This window comes from Typha angustifolia, chromosome 13 (genome assembly GCF_048772165.1).
Source record: "Typha angustifolia cultivar Huaian chromosome 13, ASM4877216v1, whole genome shotgun sequence".
Classification (NCBI taxonomy): Eukaryota; Viridiplantae; Streptophyta; class Magnoliopsida; order Poales; family Typhaceae; genus Typha; species Typha angustifolia.
The window spans coordinates 1858429-1880863 of record NC_133251.1 but is presented as its reverse complement, the minus strand read 5'-3'; the positions used below and the strand labels follow the sequence as shown (position 1 = coordinate 1880863).

General features: G+C 38.2%; 5 protein-coding genes across 12 annotated transcripts; 1 reads left to right on the top strand and 4 right to left on the bottom strand.

Annotated features, from left to right (window-relative positions):
• Positions 1-74: 74 nt before the first annotated feature.
• LOC140774328 (heparanase-like protein 1) lies at positions 75-3588 on the bottom strand. Its single transcript, XM_073117284.1, has 9 exons — positions 2640-3588; positions 2299-2335; positions 2014-2197; positions 1766-1914; positions 1453-1686; positions 1142-1331; positions 861-986; positions 686-785; positions 75-604 (listed from the first exon to the last, which is right to left on the bottom strand). The coding sequence occupies exons 1-9, from the start codon at positions 2859-2861 to the stop codon at positions 272-274; spliced, it is 1575 nt and encodes a 524-aa protein (XP_072973385.1). The 5' UTR covers positions 2862-3588; the 3' UTR covers positions 75-271.
• Positions 3589-4619: 1031 nt separating this feature from the next.
• Positions 4620-7758, top strand: LOC140774336 (uncharacterized). Of its 3 annotated transcripts, XM_073117294.1 has the most exons (3): positions 4667-4719; positions 5455-5505; positions 5686-7758. In XM_073117294.1, the coding sequence occupies exon 3, from the start codon at positions 5694-5696 to the stop codon at positions 7269-7271; it is 1578 nt and encodes a 525-aa protein (XP_072973395.1). In that variant the 5' UTR covers positions 4667-4719; positions 5455-5505; positions 5686-5693; the 3' UTR covers positions 7272-7758. The 3 variants fall into 3 exon arrangements, with proteins under 3 accessions (XP_072973394.1, XP_072973395.1, XP_072973396.1); XM_073117293.1 differs by lacking the exon at positions 5455-5505 and having other exon boundaries at positions 4620-4719; XM_073117295.1 differs by lacking the exons at positions 4667-4719; positions 5455-5505 and adding an exon at positions 4763-4778.
• A 281-nt stretch (positions 7759-8039) lies between these two features.
• On the bottom strand, positions 8040-12129 carry LOC140774337 (SNAP25 homologous protein SNAP32-like). Of its 2 annotated transcripts, none has more exons than XM_073117297.1 (6): positions 11703-12129; positions 10303-10860; positions 9451-9544; positions 9218-9345; positions 9042-9139; positions 8040-8410 (listed from the first exon to the last, which is right to left on the bottom strand). In XM_073117297.1, the coding sequence occupies exons 2-6, from the start codon at positions 10768-10770 to the stop codon at positions 8311-8313; spliced, it is 888 nt and encodes a 295-aa protein (XP_072973398.1). In that variant the 5' UTR covers positions 10771-10860; positions 11703-12129; the 3' UTR covers positions 8040-8310. The 2 variants fall into 2 exon arrangements, with proteins under 2 accessions (XP_072973398.1, XP_072973397.1); XM_073117296.1 differs by having other exon boundaries at positions 11766-12128.
• A 462-nt stretch (positions 12130-12591) lies between these two features.
• Positions 12592-18717, bottom strand: LOC140773984 (uncharacterized). Of its 5 annotated transcripts, none has more exons than XM_073116789.1 (9): positions 18620-18678; positions 18319-18398; positions 17973-18047; positions 17131-17233; positions 16393-16984; positions 15513-15648; positions 15269-15436; positions 14181-14291; positions 12592-13080 (listed from the first exon to the last, which is right to left on the bottom strand). In XM_073116789.1, exons 3-9 carry the CDS (start codon positions 18045-18047, stop codon positions 12856-12858), a joined length of 1410 nt encoding a protein of 469 aa, XP_072972890.1. In that variant the 5' UTR covers positions 18319-18398; positions 18620-18678; the 3' UTR covers positions 12592-12855. The 5 variants fall into 5 exon arrangements, with proteins under 5 accessions (XP_072972890.1, XP_072972889.1, XP_072972891.1 ...); XM_073116788.1 differs by lacking the exon at positions 18620-18678 and adding an exon at positions 18498-18594; XM_073116790.1 differs by lacking the exon at positions 18319-18398 and having other exon boundaries at positions 18620-18717.
• A 1669-nt stretch (positions 18718-20386) lies between these two features.
• Positions 20387-22334, bottom strand: LOC140773985 (zinc finger protein ZAT9-like). Its single transcript, XM_073116793.1, has 2 exons — positions 20738-22334; positions 20387-20574 (listed from the first exon to the last, which is right to left on the bottom strand). Exon 1 carries the CDS (start codon positions 22093-22095, stop codon positions 20815-20817), a length of 1281 nt encoding a protein of 426 aa, XP_072972894.1. The 5' UTR covers positions 22096-22334; the 3' UTR covers positions 20387-20574; positions 20738-20814.
• Between the last annotated feature and the right edge of the window lie 101 nt (positions 22335-22435).

The following is a 22435-nucleotide window of genomic DNA, read 5'->3' as shown; positions in this document are numbered from 1 at the left end:
TCGATTTACTTCCTAAAGTTGTAGAATTAACTTTAAATTCACTTCGATCAGAAGAAAGAGAGTGTGTTTGTTAATGGTTTTAGAAGCACAGTGTCTGAATTTGAATAAGATCAGAAGACAACAACAAGATGATAGAAGAGTATGAGGCTGCTTTGAAGCCACAGCTCTTATTTTCACCGAGTGTTGCAATGAGTTATACATTCTGTATAAATTAAACTTGAAAGATCACAACAAAATCCTCACACTTACTTCCTCACTCTCATTACCTTCTTCAAACACATGCAGGAGCATTGAGATCCTTAAATCTGACAAAGGCCATCGACAGAGGAGCGATTCGCAAAGAAGTAGAAGCATCAACAATGGCTGGTTGCATTTCAGGGATCTGATAATTGTAAGCAAGTTCCAAAGGCTCTCCATTTAGTAGCATTACCCTGCTTCGCAGATTGCCGCCTTGAGGTGTAAGATGGTATTCTTCTCTCTGTCCCTGTGCTTGTTCTAATGACTGACCGAACTGAGGAGGAGGATATAAGTTCATGTCACCGATTACTGAGACGTCGAAGCTGGTAGAGTTGGATAAATTGATCAGCAATACTGTAACTCCTGGCTGTTCATCAAATAAAAATGACAATGTTAATGGAACACAACATATGTTTCAGATTCAGAAATAATAGAATTTTAATCTTACCTCATCTCTCGAGCAATGAGTGTAAGAACGAAGATATACCGAGCCGTCATGAGTGGTACGAAGAACGCGTTTGCCCATCAATCGATGCCATAGCAAGGCGCTAATTATGCAGAATAGGTTGTCAGCATTTCTAGTCATGAACAATTAATGAAGTCTGTATGGTGGTGATACTAACCTATAGTAATCAGGGTTAGGAATAAATGTCACAGTGTCTAGGAGAGCATAATTTCCTCCTATCAGACTCTGTCTGCAGAAAACCTTGTGACCAAATGTAGAGACCATACCAAGCTGATCTAAGTACCTGATCAAGGCCAATTTGGCTGTGAATACTTCTTTCCTCTTCAAACAAAGATAAATTAATTTCTCTACAACAAAGAGAAGAAGAGGGCTATGCAATTAAGATTAACAGCAATCACTTGCAGGATATCAGAGTCAGAATACTGAAAGCATACGTACCAGAAACTATCGACAAAGGCATTTGAGACACCTTCTCCTCCACTGTTATAAGCACCGCCAGATTCGCCGACCCAAGGAGAACTCCACGGGCCGAAATTTTTAATGGTGACCTCGAGATCCCTATATGTCTTAGCTACCTGGGAGAGGTAATAGGGATCCTGAATCTTGTAAATTAGGTTCTTGTCAACACCTGAACATAGGAAATTAACAACAAGAGAAACAAATGCTTCTAACTATTTGAGAATGGCAATCACATTGTTAACAAAGTTGAGATTCTTTTTATAAGAAATGAATCATTTCAGTTATAAGACCTGCTCCAAGGTTGTATATATGATGAGTAACTACATCAACAACATTAGGCCCTGATGATCTAAGCATGTCAGCAAACCATTTTGCATCGAAGAAGCCACCAGGGGCCAATAGTTTCGGTTGGAAACCAACTTTTTTGTACGACTTATTGATAATATTTTTCAGCCTGATCAGATCCTTGCCACATTGGTTTGCGTCCAACCTTGCGGAAATTCCAGTCCCAGATAGCTCATTTCCTATTAAGACACACAGCAAGCACTGTCATGAAAGAGCAATCTAACATACCGCAATTGATGTAGACCTTTCACATTTTACCGAATTCCCAAGATTCGACTTTGTATCCCCGAGAGAGAGTATATCTGATAAAACTACGAGCATTTCTAGCATCCCAGTCGCCTTCATATAGTCCATCTTTTGAAGCATTCCTTCCATAGAGTGCATTTAATCCAAATGTTATTATAGCTCTGCAAGAACAAAAAGTTGAATCATTACCTTCAAAACAATCATCCAGTGGACATAAAAAAAAAATAACAACTTATGATTATAAAAGTTCTAATAGTCACCCATTTTTTCTGAAGAAGTGATTGAGCTTATCCCATCTGGACATGGTAAGGCATCCTTCTGTGAAGCCAAATAGTCCATTACCATCCCTCTGAAAGTTCTGACACTTTGAATGCTTCCTCCCCACTTTATATATCACTTGATCTTGCAGTGATCCTCCGAGCCTAATTCGCAAGGACTTGAAAGCTGCAACGACAAAGAAAATTCCCTCAACTTACTTGTTTCTTAGCAGATAGAGGAACAATAAACCAAATAAATCATGAAATAAGTTTACTCAATCAACTTGCCTTTAACAGCATTGTGAAGAATGGGGTTTCTGAGATCCTGCAAGAAGCATAGAGAAACTTAGCGCGACGACATTAAGATATGCATGTGCTTTACTAGGTAATTGCCCTCTAAGGTGAAAATTAAATGTAAATATGGATAAATTCATGGACAAATCAATTGTGAGAATTGAAGGTTTTATACTTTAATTCAGCATGGATTTTTACATGAATACCACAACTCAAACCAAACATAGAGAAATTAAAGCTCATGCTCATGAGTTGAATCCTAAAATGATGAGTAGATCAAATGAACCCCCATGAAAACCAACACCAAAACAGGCAGGGAGTGAAGCAGAGCATACCAAGTTTATGATGGAGGAGTCGTGCCATGGGCACATCCCATAGTTGCATTTCTCCTTAGGCCACCAATCAAGAGTTGTGCAGATTAGGCTATCATCTGTTTCTCCTATGTTGGCCATCACCTGAACCGTGACCGTCACATTCACACCAAAGCTTGGATGGATGCATGAGATGAGGAGAGAGGAGAGGAAGAAGGCTCTTATGCCCATGATCATGTAACCCATGGGGGATGACCATTGGAAGAGAAGAAGAATTAATTGGCTTTTTATAGCTTTATTTCATGAGGTAATTGAATAAGACTTTGAAAGTGGACAACTACTTGTGATCTTTTACAGCAAAATGCTGTTGGATTTGGACAGCAACTAGTTAGTTAGAGTTTGACTCAGCTAAGATTTCGAAACAAACTCGTTCATGTTAACTTATTTTTTCCATTTATTTTACCCTCGAGCTCATCTCTCTTGCGTGAGCCATCCGCTTGAGATGGGCATGACAACAGATGGGAGTTCTAATGCATGCATATGAGACACGTGGCAGTACTCAAAGAAATGCATCTCACGTAAAAAGGAAAAGGAAAATCCACCATTAATTTCCTTACAAGGTTACAGTGCACAAAGAAATGGTAAGAAGCATAGATCTCTCTTCTTCTTCATGCTTGAGCTCTTTAGTTATGGAGAGGGTTAGGCCCGGTGGAGACGAGCCGCTCCTCCATGTAATACTTCGGATCGACTTCGTCAACGGGAGATGGTCGTTGCCGACTTCCTGCAGATTTCTTGCACCGAGAAGGATTAAAGCGGCGAGAGTGGTCTTCATGAAGTGAAGCAGTGGAGCATGCAATCTTAGAAGCTATCAAGAAGATGACGAGATAAATGACAGTGATTGTGGAGGAAAGTAAGCTCCTCATGCATGCCATTTTGCTGAAAACTTTGAGTAGGAGGAGGAGGAGGAGGAGTAACAAAGCTTCTTAGCTTCAAGTATATGAAAACCTCATCCACATTTATTAACTGCACTGCACCACTGAATGGCTTTCAGTGTCGTTACATTGGATGTGGATGGATTGATGGATTCAAGCTTTGCCATCACGGGAGTGGGGTGAAGAAAAAGGTACTGGTTCAAAGTCAAATAGCTAGCAAGCTAGGTTTGAGGGACCATTGGAGATCTTTCAGATGATACTTTGCAATTAATTCTGAGGACCTCCAGTGGTCTGTACCTGATTGTGAAGTCTTGTTTGGCTCCATCTTTCTTGGAGAGTTACTGATATGGTACGTCCTTTTGGTGGCCCTGGGAATTCATCAAAATAAGAAGAAAAAACTACTAAAAATTTAAATATTTTTCAGTTCAGTAATTTATCTACAAATTTAAACGCAGCTCGATAAAATTTTAAGTTTTGAAAGGAAATTTTTTAGCTTATATTTAAAATCCGTTCAATTTACTCTTTTTATTAAAATATATTAAATGTATAAATAAGAGTTTAGAACGGCTAGAATGGTTATAAACTCTATCTTTTAAAGATTTAAAACACAAAACCAAACACTTTTTATTATTTTATTCACACATTCTATTTTTTAATGTCTGAAAGATATCTAGACAGACAGTTATTATACAGACGAGTCAAATTAGTTATCATTTTTGAGGCATTAAAATTAAATATCGACGTTTTAAAATTAATATCTATATGGTGGGATGTAAATGATAATAAAATCAAATAATAAGGATCTTTCTGATAAATTCCATAAAGATTATTAATGAAATAAAAAGGCTTGGTTAACGGTCCAGATCAAATCGCAGATTATGTCGGTGGGCGTAACCCTCTCTACTCGTATGGACCCCGTCATTTGACTCGATGTTCAACTAACTGTATCATTCGTCGTCCAGTGGTGTGGCCCACATAGGATCATCTCCATCCGACGGTCTAGATTGTCGCGTATAATATATTTCCCACGAGAGAGTCGCTATATTGGTCCAGTGTTCATTAGCGTATGTTCCGCAACTTGGTAGCTGCTTGCCATTTACACGAAAAAGAGAAGGAGAGTAAAAAAGGAGAGATTTTTTTTGGGGGCTCCTCCTCCTCTATCTCTATCAAAGGTCAGTTTCTCGAATCTGTCTCCTACTTTCCTACGATATCTCAGCTATTTAGATCTTGGGTATGTCTCAGAACCGCTGAAGTGGGAAGAAATATAGATTGTTTTTTCTCGGTATAAATGCGAATAAATTTTGACTATTTTTTTATGGGTTTTGTTATGCTTTATGAGATGAAGCTGTTGGATTTGAAGGGCCAGTGGTTGGATTTTTATTCGGAATCCTGTTTTCGTTTTAGCATTTTGTGAATCATTGGGGGTTTATTCTATGTTTGTCGTTATTGGTACGTCGGTTTGGAGAGGAATTTGGTCTCTATTAAAGGATGAATATAAACATAACATAAATTTTTTTTGATCCAACGGATGCTACTTTTGTGGATTTCTATTGGAATTCCCTTGGTAATTCCTTGGTTCTCCGATGTTTACAACTGAGCAATTCTAGTTCGTCGTGCTGTTGAATTGGTTTACCAATTGTAGCATTTCAATGGTTTTTATTAAATTGGTTTACCTGACGAATGATTTATTGACTTGTGAATTCCATTTTCTCATATATATGGTTAGTTAACTATTTGTCGTAATTGTTGGATGTACTGTTCCTTGTATAGACTATGATTAAGTTGGTTCTGGTCATAGTTAAACTAGTTTGTCCTGTATTTTTCTTTTATTTTTATTTTTTTTTGTATTTTCTTCAGTTATGCTACCCTAGGCTGTGGCTTGAGTTTGTTAGCCTACTTAATTTCAGATCATCATTGGACTGGACATCGATGAATAGATGAGCATTCCATTTACAAAAGTATGGTTATTTGCATTGTTATATGCTTTGATTGGTAGACCCAATAAGTTATTCTTTTGTTATACAACTTTCTGCTTCAAGATTAGATAAGCTAGTTAAATTCATTAGTTGCCTAAGAAAAAATTGAATTCTTTGGGTTATGAATCTTTTGTTTCAGATTCTTATTGGTTTTCATTGTAGGAAGCTTAATGTCAGCAAGTCTAATTTCTTCACCATCACCGAAGTCTATATCTCCAGCATATCACTATAGTAAGGCAATGGCCATTATTTCAGGCGTGGAACACCCTGAGGTATCTAATCAGCAAAAAGAGTCATTACATGGGTCAGTAGCTATCTTATGGGACATTGAGAACTGTCCGGTTCCTAGTGATGTTAGGCCTGAAGATGTTGCTGGAAACATTCGGCTGGCATTACGGGTGCATCCTGTCATCAAAGGAGCTGTAACAATGTTCTCTGCATATGGGGACTTTAATGCGTTCCCTTGGAGACTCAGAGACGGCTGCCAGAAAACTGGCGTTAAACTTGTTGATGTCCCAAATGGCAGGAAAGATGCTGCTGACAAGGCTATCTTAGTTGATATGTTTCTGTTTGCACTGGACCATAGACCACCCTCATCCATAATGTTGATATCAGGTGATGTAGATTTTGCACCTGCTTTGCATATACTTGGTCAACGTGGGTACACTGTCATCCTTGTCATCCCAGCTCGAGTAGGTGTTTCTTCTGCTCTAAGTAATGCAGGGAGGTTTTTGTGGGATTGGCCTAGTATTGCTCGTGGTGAAGGTTTTTTACCTCCAAAAACTTCTGGTCCCCTTGGGCCTGATCTTGCTGGTTATCTCATGAGCTCAAGTGTAAGGGACAAGCCTGCTAGTCAGAATGAGGAGGCGGCTAATGTTTATAGGGGAACTTCCCAAAGACAATCTAACAACAGAGCTAATGCGGATCAGTTGAATTGCTATGACCCTCCTCACACTTCTCATGACTTGTCAGAGTACAGCAGCAATAACTTGATATCTGGCCTTTATATTGGTTCTTCAAAGTCTCAAGGTCTACCATCTGGTTCAAGTGATTGTCCACAAACAGATCAAATTACTACACAAGGTCAGACATGGTGGGTTCGTCCTGGAGATGTTCAAGGTTTGAAGAGCCAGCTAGTGAGGCTACTTGAGATGTCGAGTGGTACTCTGCCTCTCATGCATGTTCCGTCACAGTATCTAAAGATCTTTAGGAGACCTCTCTACGTGGCAGAGTATGGAGCTTGTAAGCTAGTGAATCTCATTCACAAAATGGCTGATGCTTTCCTTGTGGTCGGAAAGGGACATAGGAAAATACTCTGCCTTCGCAACTCCGCTGATAGGCGTACAAAGAAATTGCCAAGTACTGCAGCTGTTACTAGAAAAGGAAATGGTATTTTGGAGGAAACTGTTATCAGCACTTGTCTACCCTTGCATAGCTCCTCCAATGAGTTATCAGATGAAGAAAGGAATGTGAAGTCAAGCATCCTAGATGGAGAACATGAGATTGATGACCATCTTAGTAGTTTCAAACAGGAAGTACAAGAGCTTCTTGTTTGTTACTCCTGTTCCTTTCCACTCAGTGCTTTTGGGCCTCTTTATGAGCAGCGCTACAAGAAAGCTATTGACTGCCAAAGTTTTGGAGTGAATCAATTGGAGGAACTGATTGATAAGGTGAAAGATGTGGTACATTTGCTTGAGGATCAGGTGACCAAGAAGAAGTACCTTGTATCCTGCTCTGTCGGTGGCTAGGAGCATGCTTTCAGTACTCATCTGCTAACACGGTAGATCTTTAAATTGCTTTCTAAAGTGATCTGTAGGTTAATAACCGCTCTTTTCCTATCAAGCTTTCTCAGTTGTCATGCGGTCAGCATTAGCAGGCACATCCGTTTTTAAGGTGTCTCTAAGGCATGTCTGAAGGCATAGAAAATTGTATTAGGAGCATGCTTTCAGCACTCATCTGCTAACATGGTAGATCTTTAAATTGCTTTCTAAAGTGATCTGTATGTTAATAACCGGTCTTTTCCTATCAAGCTTTCTCAGTTGACATGAGGCAAGCATTAGCAGGCACATCTTTTTTTAAGGTGTCTCTATGGTATGTCTGAAGGCATAGAAAATTGTATTAGATTTCCTTTTTGCATGTAACGAAGTGGATTACCTTGTGACTTTAACATTAGTGGATGAAAAAGAAATGAGCCTTAAAGACATAAATCAAACACAAATTTCGTTCTTGTGGGAACGTGGACTGTGTTTTGGCTGTTTGGCTTGGACTTGATAGTAAGATTTCTGAGGCTATCGTTCTCTGGTTTAGTGAAGTTATTATAGATGTTTTGTTGTAAGAATGCAGAACATTCATTGGCTGTTAAAAAGGGGGCATCCTCATATACGACGATCCCACGATGTGAAATAAAACAGTCAAACCCTGTCACTAAAAACTAGTTTTTATGATTGAACTGTTAATTAGATGCATCAGTATGGTGTGGATACTTTTACAGTATTACATGACACAACACCAGGGAGTTGGAAAGAATGCTTAGCTTGTTAAAGTGGAAATACTGCACTCGTGGAACAGTGTTACACAATACGAAGAGCTAAAGAGACATGACAGGTTTGAATAGAATCAAATGCACTATGGAAGCACCATATAACTACATTTTCATAGGCAGGGAAAGAATATTTGGGCATGCTTTGGCGTGGGTATTAGTCGAAGTGAAGAAGCTGCATAAGGGGTTTTGATGGCACATGCTCCTGACTTTTTTTACAAGAAGCAGTTGGCTGCTGAAATCATCATTCACTTTCCGAGCAAACGGCGACCTCGTTGGTTGGCTCCTTTCACTCTGAAACTCAGCTCATCTGCATCGCCATGCAGGTCATCTAAAGCTTTGTTTTGCCTGCAGTTTAATCAAGGATATATCAATCGTCAGAATGGAGATAATGATGATGTGCTATGGAAGCTTGGCTTTTAGACGACTCCCACAGAATTGAGGCTGATATCCTGTTCATAGTCTCTTATCTCTTTCTCTCGTGAAGAAATATCTTACAGACGATAAGGTAGAACTTTGACATAATTTGGAAGGTGTGAAATATGCTCATTCTCAACCCCAACTCTTATGGTGATCATGGAAAGAGAGTTTCAACATTCAATATTACATATGCCATCAATAAGAAAAAGAAAAGATTATGCACTAGTATCATGATAGTGAGCCATACCTGGATTTGGGAATAGAAAAAACTAACAGACAACTTTGTTCATGTGAAAGTTCATTTATCAACAAGAATGATGAAAGGGGAGAGGTGACAAATCTACTTTCATGGATAATATTGGATAAGCAGCACGACTAAATGGTGATGCTATTGTCTAATTTCATGATCATTCAGTTGTCTCATTATGTAGCTTTTTTGAGTTATTCTTTATTATTGCGTTACTTGAGATGGTGCATCTGGTCATCTAAACCCAAGCTTCAGCTAATCATGCTACAAATTCTGGCTCAAGTTCATTCACTGTTAAGGAGTACTGGTTACCTCTCAATCTCTGTACCCATGTCAACAGCCATGTCCTTAAGCTGGCCCAAAACATGGCTCAAATCTGCCAGGCCGTCATCCTGCCTGGCTTTCTCAACCTACCAGACAAAATTGTATGTCAACTGATGATCAAATATTGATTAAATTCTGGTCCATACCTTACAAGTATCACAGACCTGGACTTTCTCCATTGCACTTGTGGATTCACAGTATTGCCGTGCATTCGACTTTCCTAGAGGATTTGAAGATAATCCTAATTTCTCTCTCTGTTCCATGTGACTTGCCCTTCTTTTAAAAGAATCATCTGCTTATTGAATCATAAAATTAGATACAAAAAAAGGGGGGAAAAAAAGAACATCACAATCCATCTGAGTTCTCCTCTCTTATCAGCTTTTTCCCAAATGTATACCTCTTGCCATTGTTGGGCCCTTTATTTGGCGAGTTTTCTTTGGCTTCCAAGGCTTGGAAAATATCCCACCAAGACTTCCCAAAAGCTTCTCACTCTGAGAAAAAGCATGTAAATATTAGAAACCACTACCATAATTTGCAAACAATATGCTTCTAATGCAAATAAATATTAGGGAGATGCAAAGGAACAGCCTCCAAGAAGGAGGTTCATGAGGTTCCATCAATTGCTAGCAATGGGATATGATAATAATTTAAAATCTATGCTAATCCTCTTAACATGAAAGGTTCAGAAGTCTGAACTAGCAATGACATGTTTTAAGGATGGGTTTGAACTAGTGAATTGAAATCTCTCATGGAGAAGAAAGAAAGAGTGAATAAACAGTTAACGGTCAAGTTAACAAAATGCTCTCTCAATCAAGGAATCAGGATTGCAGCCTTTCAATTGCTAATTCAGAAACAAACAAGAAGATTCAGAAAGGAAACAAAAAGATTCAGGAATGTAAGATGAAATTTAAAAAGGGCAGAACATTGTGTAAACGAAATATAGGTCGAAAAAGATTTAGTATGGACTATAAGTGAACTGTATAACAGTAAATATCACATTTTAAGGATATTTTCCACCTGTTTATTTTCTGCAGAAAAGAAAGGCCTCAAATTCAGTTGTGTAATACTAGTAATAATAAAGTCAGCAGAGAAGGATATCCTAAACTATATATCACACGCCTAACAAGTCATCTGCCATTATTAACTATATTTCATATATCAAATAATAAATAATCGAACATTCATTTGTGCATTCAAGTTCAAAACAGGGAGGGTGAGGATCAATCAATATAAATTATAAAGAGCATACCCTACTAAGGTCCTGATCAATGCCAACAGTGGTTTCATGAGTCTTTGTAATTTGCTCTCCCTGCTGATGCAAGGTAAGCAGTGTCCTAGTAGCATCTTCCTTAATTACTTCAGCAATCTTCAGGCAGTCATTCACTTTATGAGTAGTCTCCTGAGCTTTGTATGCAGCATAATTTTCCAGTTCTTGCACAGATTGGTTCTCAAACCCTCCCGAATCGCAGAAATTATTCTTATATCGGTTCCTAGTAGTAGCAGGATCATATGGAGATGAAGACGACGAAGCTGCTCGTCCTCCATCTTCGTCGTAACCAAAAGGAGATACTTTGGGATTCGTTTTGCTGATCACCGGAACTGATGAAGCTCTTGCTGGTCTAGGGTGTTTTTCAGATTCAGAATCAGAATCAAAGGGATTTGAACCAGAGAAACCAGGTTCAACAGACCGTTGCTTGGAAGTCCTTGATATAGGCATCTTTGTTATTCCCTCTTCAGACAGTAGCTTGAATGTAAACCATATAAACTTGAAGAAATAAAAAGCAAATTCAAACTCCAATTCTGATACCTAGAAACCATGGGGAAATAAAATTTTCATTCACTTCATCAATGTGCAAATGTGTCAATCAAATCCAAAAGAATAGGAAAAGAAAGAGAATGTCAATAATGAGGCTGAAGCCAGAATCTAGGAAGTAGATAGGAAAATTGTATTAACCAGCAGAAATTAACTCATAATCCAAAATATAACACATATGCAAGAAGAATCTTTGATAAAAAGGACTTAAATAATGCATACATTCATGCTAACTCATGAATCAATCACTTCAACAAGTAGATATGGATTACAATAATATTTTGGTTAGCCCACAAACGTACAATCTCCTGACAGAGGGAAAACGAGGTAATTTAAGAGTTCTACGCAAGTATAAACAGATGCCTAATCCTGGAAAAATAAGAATTAAACTTACCCAGATAGATATAAATAACATGAAAGGTAGTCTATATAATATTATTAATAGGATATAATTACCATAAACTATTAAAATTAGAAGAGTGCATCAGGATCCGGCCATTATGATAGACGATGGATAATTGTCATCAAACCCACATTAAATGCGAAAAAAAAAATAACATAAGATAGGGCAAGAAACACTAATTTTAAGAACACACAAAACTTTACATCTAATTCTAAAGGATTATATCAAATAAGCAAAAATCCAAGGATTCGAGTATTACAAATGGAGATTGACCTGAAAGAAAAAGGTCATTCTCCTCCTCCTTGAAATAACTCAATAGCAAAATTGGCAGAGAGAAATCTAAGTATGCCCTAATCCATAGCAATTGTACTCACACCACAAATTAGGAAGAGAGAGAGAGAATATTATAGGGCAAATGCCAAAAAAACTCAACTTAGTCGTCTTTAAATCACCAAAAAACAAAGGAAGATCCACGAAAGAAGGCAAAGGATAAGACCTCCTCCCACACGCGATCTCGTCTAAAGAGGCTTCCACCAAAAAAAACATAAGAAAACCGCAATACGATGAAAGCTTCGTCCTGGATCAGATCAAAGATAGGTTGATAAGAATAATGGCGAACGACCCTTCGACAATTGGATGCGGGGTTATTCCACTTCTTGTCCTCCTCCACCTTCGACCGCGAAGAAGAGGGGGGGAGGGGAGGGGAGGGAGGAGGATATTTGACCGTTAGGTCTCTTTGTCGTTGATGGCTTCCTTTACGTTGAGGAGTTTAAAAAGGAGACCTTTTTATTTTATCTATGTTATGATGCGGTCCTCTTATTTGGAGGTTCTAATTCTATCTACTTCTTTTCCTCTTTTGGGTTTCTAAGGTATCTTACTTTGACTTTATCCAAATTCTTCTTACCAAAAATATGCTATTTGTTAAGATCGAGATCACCCTTGATTTTGCCAAGAAAACATTAGCAATATTATTACCAAAGTTTAATAATAATAATAAAAAGTGTTACATTATGGATTTTAGGGCTCATGGTTTCGCTTTGCATCTTTTAGTTCTTTAAGTAGCACTAAACATCACTAATGCTATAGTTGTTATAGTGTGATGGTGGCCAAGGATGAATTGATTCGAGATAGGACCAGGATAATGACTGTATAGAATTAGATAGAACATTTATATATGCTCTTAATTTCGATTCTTTTTCTTTTTTCTTTTCAAGAGAAAGATAACAATCTTTGGGGAACATTTATATATATGGCATAAGAATAGGATGGAGTAGCCAAAATGTTGTAGAAAATATGCTTCTCTTTTCACTATGCAATTGATGGAAACACTGCACAATGTACGTCAAATTGAATTCCACTCACTAGTATTTTCTTCTTTTTTACAGGAATGCACTCAATAAAATATGATACAGGTTTACAACTTTGATCCCCAAAGTAAACTAAAGGCATCCATTGCACAGTCTGCTAAGTTCCTAATATAAACTGCGGAGACCATGTACATTTTCTCAATCAAGAAAGAATTAAACAGACAATCAATATTGAGCAAGTTGACAAAAAGAATATATCTTCACAAGCTTTGTTTTGTATTAATCACCAATATTTGGCCCTTGTCTAACAGTTGAATCTTTGACCGGGTGCCACTCTACTAGCGCTTGCCCGGACCGCCTTTCTATGCAGTTGGCATCCAAAGCTTCGGAATCTACAGGTGCTCCAACCAAGCAATCTGATGAACCTGGTGAAATGGAACAGATCTCGCGAACACAAGATTCAGATCTCTGAGCTGCCCCCTGGTTCCTTGCCGAGTGGAAGCTCTAAAATATAGTACATAGAGTTTACAACTGATCAGCATTATGAAGTTGACTTGAAGTACAAAGATTTATCTTTTCCTTCTTATGCTTTGTAGAACTTCCATGATGCAACTTATAGTGAAGTTCTGTGCTAATTCATTCATGACAGTGTTAGAGCTTCATATATACATAGATATGAGGTTCATAACCTCAAAACTGTGACACAAAATCAAAGTGATACTTTCCATCCAAAAAATGCATAGATGTACATGTATTGGAGGTATTAAAGAGAAGTGGCATATTAGGAGTTAGAACTATGACATATCCATGGTGTTTGTAAGTTTAGGTTGTAATATCATCTTTATCTAACCACTCTTTAGACTCTCACCATAAGATGATCTTTTTTATCTCAAAATAACTCAATTTAAAAAATTATAAATCATATCCCAAAATTTGGCATGTCTGAAAGGTAGCTGCAGTTTTGGTAAGTCAGAAAGGAGCAGATCCAGTTTCAAAAGTACATGTAAGTATTAACAAGGGTGATATAATGGAAATTGAAACTAGGCCACAAGGATGATTCTGAGTGAAAAATTAAGTTCGACTAAACGATAATAAATTGGATAAAACTTTGTCCCCTAAAAAAGCATAATATCCTGTCTCCCGAAAGTAGTTGTATGATTTATACATCAAAAGACATGTCATTTTGATATTCGCAAAGAACTACATATCTAAAACCTTCTGTTTACTCAAAAGTACCTGTGTGGAGATGACTCAGAAAGGGTGTAGGTATTACACATAGTTATGCAATTAATAGTAGAAATATTTGAAGCACTATACAAGAATCAGCATGATATCCATACCAAGCAAGTAAGAAAGAAGTATTGACTATCATATATGTTCGCTACTTCAGGTTTATATATTATGATAAATTCAAATGAACTTTTTCTGATGAAATACATAATAGGACAGGGATAAGCCTTCATATAGTGTAGAAGATAAAGATATTATCATTATTATTATTTGGCTAAATGTGCAGAAGAGCAAGGTTCTGCTTCAGACTTTGTAATGAATCATGGATTTTAATCATATGAAGACCAATAAATGTGAGAAAAACCTAGATATACCTCTAATGCATTCTTCAGTTTCTTAATTTCCAAAGATTGCCTTTCAGCTAGCTCATGCGCTTCCTCAAAACGCTTTAGTGCTGCAGTAGATTTCTTTTGCTCTTTAAGTACCTGATGATCCATAAAAATGTTAACAGGCATTTTAAAAGTTCATATATGAAAAACCATTGGTCTTGCCCTTCATTTGGTGGGTCTTATTTGTAGCTATATGATGAAGATAAACTCCCTACACAAAATATTAACCCCCTTTTCCTCTGTCTGAAGTCTACGCCTTTTCTATGTCAATATAAACCTCCCCTATATTGCATAATGGGAAAGAGTGGAAAGAAGGGCCTGATTGGTTTGAGAATATCTTTGATACGAACAAGGAAATTGGAAGAAATGTGGATGTGGAAAATGGACTTTGGATGCGAGCTTCCTAACAAGATATTACTTTCACAGATTTACTCCCAATTGGAAGAAATATCCTCATAATTTACAAGCTTGGTAGGCTACTAAGTTTCTAAGCTGGAGCTGGACGCACTTTACATAATGTAGTGCCCTGTGCCCCCTTTATGAAGCAAAAGCAACATGTGATTGGGTCCCAAGTGGCGGATACCTGCTGATGGGGATCATCAGGGGGTTGCTTCTGTCAACCTAAACTCCTAAGCTGGATGGCTCTACCAGCTAACTGATTTTCTAGATTTCATGGTCACGTTCGTTAGAACCTTGCCACTATTTCTAGAGGACTGGCACCAGGTTGATAGGGTGATGCAAAGAATTTCAGTCCTCCTGAAGCCTTTTTAATTTTGAGCCAAGTTCTATCGAACTTCACAGTATCTAGAAAGACTTGCATCAAGTATCTGAACTTCAAAGATGTCAATTATCATCTATTTCTTTTTCAAGTTCCTCAATGAATGCCCAAACAAGTTCCAAATTGGTATTGGCTAAGTCACAGACTTCTTAATTCCTTCTGTCTTGCCAGATGGATGCACAACTGAAAACCAGTCCAAAAATAAAACAAGCTGATTTTCAAGTCAATATACCAGAAGTGTATGTATTATCTTGTCTAGTTGTCTGTGATTATAAACTGCTATGAGTGTCATTACCTGTGCCTCTAGTTCTTGGATTCGCTGAATAGATGCCTGTTCAATACAAGCTCGACGTCTGTATTCTTCTTCAAGCATGCCTGTGATTTGGTATCTCAGTTCAGCCATTTCTTGAGTGAGATCTTCTGCTTCTTCCTTTGCCTTTCGCTTTTCATCTCGAAGTTCTTCCTGGCACAGTAGAATATAATATGTCTGCAAGAAGAAATCTGCTCCTACCAATTAGCAAACATACTTAGAATCCAACCTTGAGTTGCTTAACTAGAAGTTCAGATTCTTCAATATGATTTGCCATCTTCTCAGTTTCCTCCTTTATGTGCTGGTCACAGGATGATACAGCAACAAGTTTTGAAAGGATCGGCCCCAAAGATTCCTCCCAATTGCTTCAGAAATAGTAGAAAAGATTACTAGTAGCAATTTGAAGCCAAAAGTACAAGGATCAATTTCTAATACTATGTAAAAAATAAATATATTGGCACACTACTTTAGAGATGGAACCATGGAAGACCCTAGTATTGAAAGGAAACTTGGAACAAATAAATCTGAGAGCAGGCATCAAATAGCAGTGCTAACTCAAACCATTTATCATTTAACTGGCATGTTATAACCATTATTCATGACCCAGAAGAAATTCTTACCTTCCTGAAATAGTTCTGATTAACTGAACTCTTTGTTATTCACATGTATATAAGATGACAGATCCAGCAGATATACAAGGCAGTTTTATATTAAGGACATGAAGCAGTTCGGACATGGAAATTGAGTTTGAACATAAATTTATTGAAATTATTCAAATTAAAGATCCTTCAAAAATCAATGAGTGCATTTACATGGATGTCTATGCAGAACAATATAATCACCTTCATGAGTGACCTAGAGTACATCTAATGGTCCAACATGTTTCAAGGCAAAAACCACTCTCACTTGATTTATCTTCAACCATGAATTTGGCACAAAAGGCCAACAGGGTTAATGCATGTTGGCAGTTGCTGAGAGAATTAGTTAATTCTCTTATCTCTCACATAATATCCCTAGCATGCCTCATGTTTGGAATGAAGAATTTCAGAATTCATGGTTGATGATAATGAGATGTTTAAAGCAGCTGAGAAAAGTAGACGCATTCTTACCACATTTCACTAGGCAAAGGAAATTCTTTCTTTAACTCAAGGAAAAAAGCCTGGTCAATTTTGCACGTTTTGTTGCCATCAATTAGTAACTTGTCAAGTTGCTCCTCTAAGGCAGAAAAGAACCTTATAGGATCTCGCTCAGTCAATAGCTGCTTCAATTGTCTATTTTTACCCTCCATACGGCTAATTACCTGCTCTGCCTCCCGAAGCTGGAACTCTGATCTTCTCAATTGTGCATTCATCCTTTCTTTCTCTTGGGCAGCTTGTTGGGCAAACGTCTCTTCTTCACAGCACCTCTGTTCTAAAGCAGTTAAATCAAGCTTTAAGCTCTCAATTTCACATTGGGAATCCAAAACTAGTGTTTCAAGTTTTTGAATTTGCAAAGCTGATTTATGCAACTCTTCTTCTTTATTTCTCAGCTCCCCCATCAAAAGCAAATTTTGAGTGTCAGATTGCACTAGTTCTTCACCCATCAACTTCAACTTCGCATGTAATTTTTCATATTCTATGAGCTTCAGTTCAAGGCTGTGGACGTGCTCCCCCATAAAATTGGCCTCAACAGTCCGCAAATTTAACTGATCCTGCAAAAATTCTGTGTCTCTGGTAGTTAGCTCATGTTATGTTCATTTCCTACACGATAAAAAGTAGTTGGATAACAAAATAAGCCACATATGATCAGTAATCTATTCTTATTATAGGATTTTGTATCTTGTAAATGAATAGTGCAAGAAGAGTTACCTATCTCCTGCAAACATTTCTGAAGTTCCAGTTCCAATTTTGCAGCATATATCTTGTCTTTTTGACAGGCCCTGGATGGTGCATTTCTGTCTAGCTGCAATCTCTGTAATAACTAAAGGTTGTTATTAAAATAAAAGTTTCTCGAAATTATGATGAATTTACTAGATAGACATATTAATAAAAGGAGTTCCAAGGAAAATAGAGTATAAGATAGTGGTCGACCATTCCTTTGACACATCTCTCATCACCAATTCCTAAAGACACAGAGCTTCAGGATTATAAAAGTCGCCTGTTAGTATCAATGACCAATATTCTGATTGCATAGTACTTGAAGCCACAGGATTCCAAGAACTCAGAGAAACACTACGAATTCGGTTCCACATTATCAATATTATTGTGGAAGCTAAAGCTGTTGAGAGAAACCCAGACATCTAGGTTATCTGGGAATTGTTCTTTTCTGATTTGCTATCTTGCTAATAGTTATATTTCTTGTAGGACTTCAGAGTAGTATTTGTTCAAACTTCAACAAACTATAGTATGATGGAAAAGAAAGCAAAGCTTTTTCTTTCTTGTGCTGAAACTTAATAAAAAAAATCTCAAGATTTCTTGTAGTACCAATACTATATAGAACTTCTGATAATTTTGTCCATAAATTCTTTAACTATTCTTTCGCTCAATATTGTCGCAGTAAAATGACAGTCGCATTTCTCATCTGGTTTTATCTACCAGTATGTAAGATAATATGAATAGAAATTTATAAGGTAGTCATGCTAAAAATACTAATAGAATGAGTTATGTTCAATTACAAAAAGAATAATATCCAGTTAATAATCAGTTTTTACCTCCCCATGCATCACTCCTACTTGTAAGACCTCCTGAACATCCACAGAAAGGTCACCATTGGGATTACTAGACATCTGCACAAATTTAGAAAGACTGAGAATAACAGAAACATTGGTCATCGAGTAACACAATCTCCCTAGCGGAAATAAGAGCTACAACTCTTTAATAGGTAGAGTTGGATACCAAGGCTACATAGATGTAATATATAGAGAAACTACTAGCTCTTTGCAAGACTGGAACAAGATTAAAAGATAATCTTTGTCGATCGAATATATATACAATGAAAACCAAATGCCAAAATCAAATTTCGTTCACAAAATTACAAAAGCGAGCTCAAATCTTTACCAGAAAAGAATGAGTTCTGGCAAGAACGACGAAAACCTAATCAATCCATCTCCAGATAGAGGAATCCAAAAGTAACGCACCTGGAAAATAAATAAGTAAATAAAACCCAAAGCGTACAAAATAGAGAAGAACTCGCAGATTTCGAAGCAGAAAACAATGCCCCAAATAGCAATGTCTACTTGAAAACTCCCAATAACACGCGGGTCAAGGATCGAGCATCGATTAGATCAACTTAAGAAACTAGGGCTAAAGGAGAAATTTGGAAGGCAGGCAAAGAAATAGATTTCGAATTCGAATTAACCTGTGGGCGATTGCAGATTAGATTAGGTATTTCGAAATTGCTCCTAGATTCGAAAACCCCCTCGAAGTTGTAATAAAGAAAGCGAATTGGAAAATTAGTACGCGGGCCATTAACGGGCCCGGATTCAGCAACAATTAACTGGGCCGATTCAAATATAACTATTATCAAATTAGCATCAAAATCCAAAACAGATGCAGCCCAAGCCCATCAACTAATTGGCTTCTATGCTAATCTTGAGCTACACTTACATAATAAGCTAACTAAATACATGCAACTTAATTCTATTATCCTTAGAATACTTATCAACTCAAGTTTAACTTCATATATATATATATATATATATATATATATGTGACTTGGTCCTCTACCAACATCTAGGATCCCATTCCTTCTGTTCCCTTGGAGAAAGACAAGCTCATCTCTTTGAAGAGCGAATGTTCCTTTGGCAAAGCATATAGAGAAATTGGTCCCTTAAATTACATTCTGCATCTTCAACCTGATTCAAAGCCTGTCATATAAGATTTTCTTTATGCATATATACATAGAGAGAGAGAGAGAGAAAGCCCGTCGACAGATATTTCATTTTAGCTTAAGAAAATTATAAATACGGATGCGATATAATATAATGAAATAAGTAGGAAAGAAAGATACAGAAAATAATAGTCCAAAATATTTAGAAAATATCGACCCAAGGTCAACGACAATTATCATCCATCCATAGGACAGAGTGAAGAATCTTTATATGAAAAGTTCCCTCACAAAAGATGGGACCTCCTTGTAAGTCCTAGCAGTGAAAATAAGATCTTGGCATCAATTATGCATCAAAGGCTACCATTGACGCAATAACTTATATTTGTTTGCGATCGAAAATAGTAAGCTCTTTTAAAACAAAGCTCTGATACCATGTTAGGGGCCTCCACAAAAGAAGTAGGAGAAATAATAAGATACTGATATAATCTTCTTTGTTTGGGCCATGAGGCATTAATGTTGATCATTAATTAGCATATACTTCTCACCTGTCACATCACATTGCATGGCAATCATAGGCAATATTCCCTCCAGATGGCAGAAACCAAACACAAAAATAGTAGACAAGAAGTGGACAAAAGCATATTTTTGTCTGATATCTTATCACCTCAAAGTTCATCAGGAATATCTCCCCCACTGTGGGGCTTCTCAACATTAATAGAAGTGACCGAGTTGTGAATGAAACAGTTGGAAGTTTTTATCTTTGGATTTGCTGCATGGATTATAAACTGTAGCAAGATAGAATTATATAGCAGAGCACTTTGTTGTTTTCCATTGCAGGAAGAGTCACTCTGCCTCCTAAAAAGTTACCAACTACAATGGAATATACCCAAGATTGTAAGAATGATGGCAGTTAAAGAATTTGGATAATATGGCTTCAGCTTTCAACAACCTATCTAATAGTTCAAGAATAATACAACTATCTTTCCCTTGAATCTCATTGAAGGGCTAATTTACAACCTCTTCAATGGTGATATCTCTTAGTTTAGATTTAGTTGCTGGTCAATTAAGATGCCATTTTATATTCTTAAGAGTTGTGATTCCCAATGCTAGCTAACCAGTCCAAGAAAAGTTGGCAAGAAAGAGACATGAACACCAGAAAGAGGACTGGCTGTCTGGATTTCATAGAGAAGAGAAAGAAACAAAGAGAGCAGCAAGGGCAATTAACCTCTATAAACAAACATAGACAACTAGTACTATACTTGGCTGAGCCACAGAAGAACACAACCATATGTCCAAGTGCACAACCCACTTGATATCACATGCAAAGCATCTAATAAATATACAGAATGTTTGCCGAAGATCTCACATTCCAATCATTTCAAACATCATCTGCTTAAATTTGGTCTCTGGCCTCTAGATCCACTTCACAATCCACAAGAAGAAGGAATCAGCCCTCTGTTTTTTTTTCTCTAACTCACATATATCTGAAAAGTAATAAGAAAAAGAAAAACAGCATTGAATATTTGACGGTTTTATATTAAGATAAGACAGTTGAGTTACCTCAACTGTTTACAGAGCATCTAGATCTGTTAGCACTTCAATCCATCAAACGTTAAGTTCTTGATACAGGAGAAGAGAATTGCCCACCTCTGTTATCTTGCAATTTTAAGTCCAAAAGAATGAATTGAATAGAGATGCACCCGATTTGCTTGCTGAATTTCTTCTCAGTTGGTCATCAGACCAACAACAACCTGTTCATGAACTTCGCGGCTGCTTCGAATCCACCACTGCTTGCACTCATCAGTCTCAATCGTATTGCTTGAATCTTCATCCATGGGGGCAGGAAGGTTGAGATCAATCAAGTCAGGAATCGTTGGAGATGGTTGCTGGGCTATAAGGCTCTGGTTACTTGCGACCAAGTGTGATCTCTTGTGACCACCCAAAGCTTGGCCAGAGGAGAAAACCTTATAGCAAATTGAGCACTCATGCTCCTTAACATTCCTAGATTTATTCACCATTTCTTCAACTGGCCTTGATTCGAAAGAAGCATCGGTCTCGAAGCTGTGCTCGTCGGTCTTGGCCACGCAGCAGCCGTTCATCCGCTTCTGGCTCGCCCGGTGGCCGCCGAGAGCTTGGTAGGAATGGAAGGACTTGTTGCATCTACTGCATGTGAATCTGCTTCTCTTAGCAATGGTCTGGCCCAAATCACCACCATTAGTCCTTCTCTTTCTTGCAAGAGTTGGATTTGGAGTCTTCTCCTTGAAAGGATTCAAGCATGAAGCCTCATCAGAATGCTCTAGTTCATCCACATTGGAAGAATTAGCCTTAGGCTCCTTGAAGTTGTCATTCTTGTCAGAATTCACCTTCTTTAGCCCAATTCTTGGAAGGCATTCCTCGGATCCCTTCTCATCCGTGTCTTCCTTCCAAGATCCTTTATCCTCCAAGACAAGACAATTCTCCCCCCAGAAGCCAATATCTCGTGATAGCATCATAAGGCTCAGAGCCACATCCTCCTGCTCCTTCTCGAGCTCCGACAGGGAAGAAGAAGCGGCGGGTATCGACGCCACCCGCCTCGATCTCCTCCTCCTCCTCATGGCTATGAACTCACTGCCTAATAAGCTCTCGGAGCTCTCCTGCCTCTCTTCTTGGACCTCTCCTTCCTCTTCCTCCACCACCACCTCCTCTTCTTCTTCCCATGTGAGATTCGATCTCCACGAATGGCAGCTCATGTGGCCAAACAGAGACTTCCACGAAGAGAATCCCTTCCCACACACCCTGCAAAGCTTGTCGCGCCGCTCGCCGTCGCCGTCGAAATCCGACAACCTCGAAGTCTTCTTGGGGTTCTCCCTCAACCCATAACCAGCTCTCTGCATCCTCTGCTCCAGTTCGGATGACGGATTCATGGACGACAAGTGAGACCTCATGTGGCCGCCCAAAGATCTCCCACAGGGGAAGCTCTTCCCACACACCTTGCAGTCATGCGTCAGCTCCTGATCTCCTTCCATCCCACGGCTAAAGATCGCAAGAACGAAGAAGAACCTCAGAAGAGCAGGAAGAACCCAACCAGATCTCCCAAAATCCGAACTTTCCGGTCGATTTGAGAAGAACCCAGATAGGATTTCATCCTGGGGCCTGTGGATTCCGGCCCCAAGTTTTGCTTTTTATCGCTCTTCTCTTTGCCACGGACCAAGAGGAGAGAGAAAGGTGAGACCTTTAGCATTGGTTCGACTTCAGCATTGCTGATCTCAGGGTTGTTTTATTCTGTCTCTTTGGCAATTGGTAGGGAGGAGAAATCCATGCATGGAAGCAAAGTTAAAAAAGGGAGGAAGGACAGGGCGGAGGAGC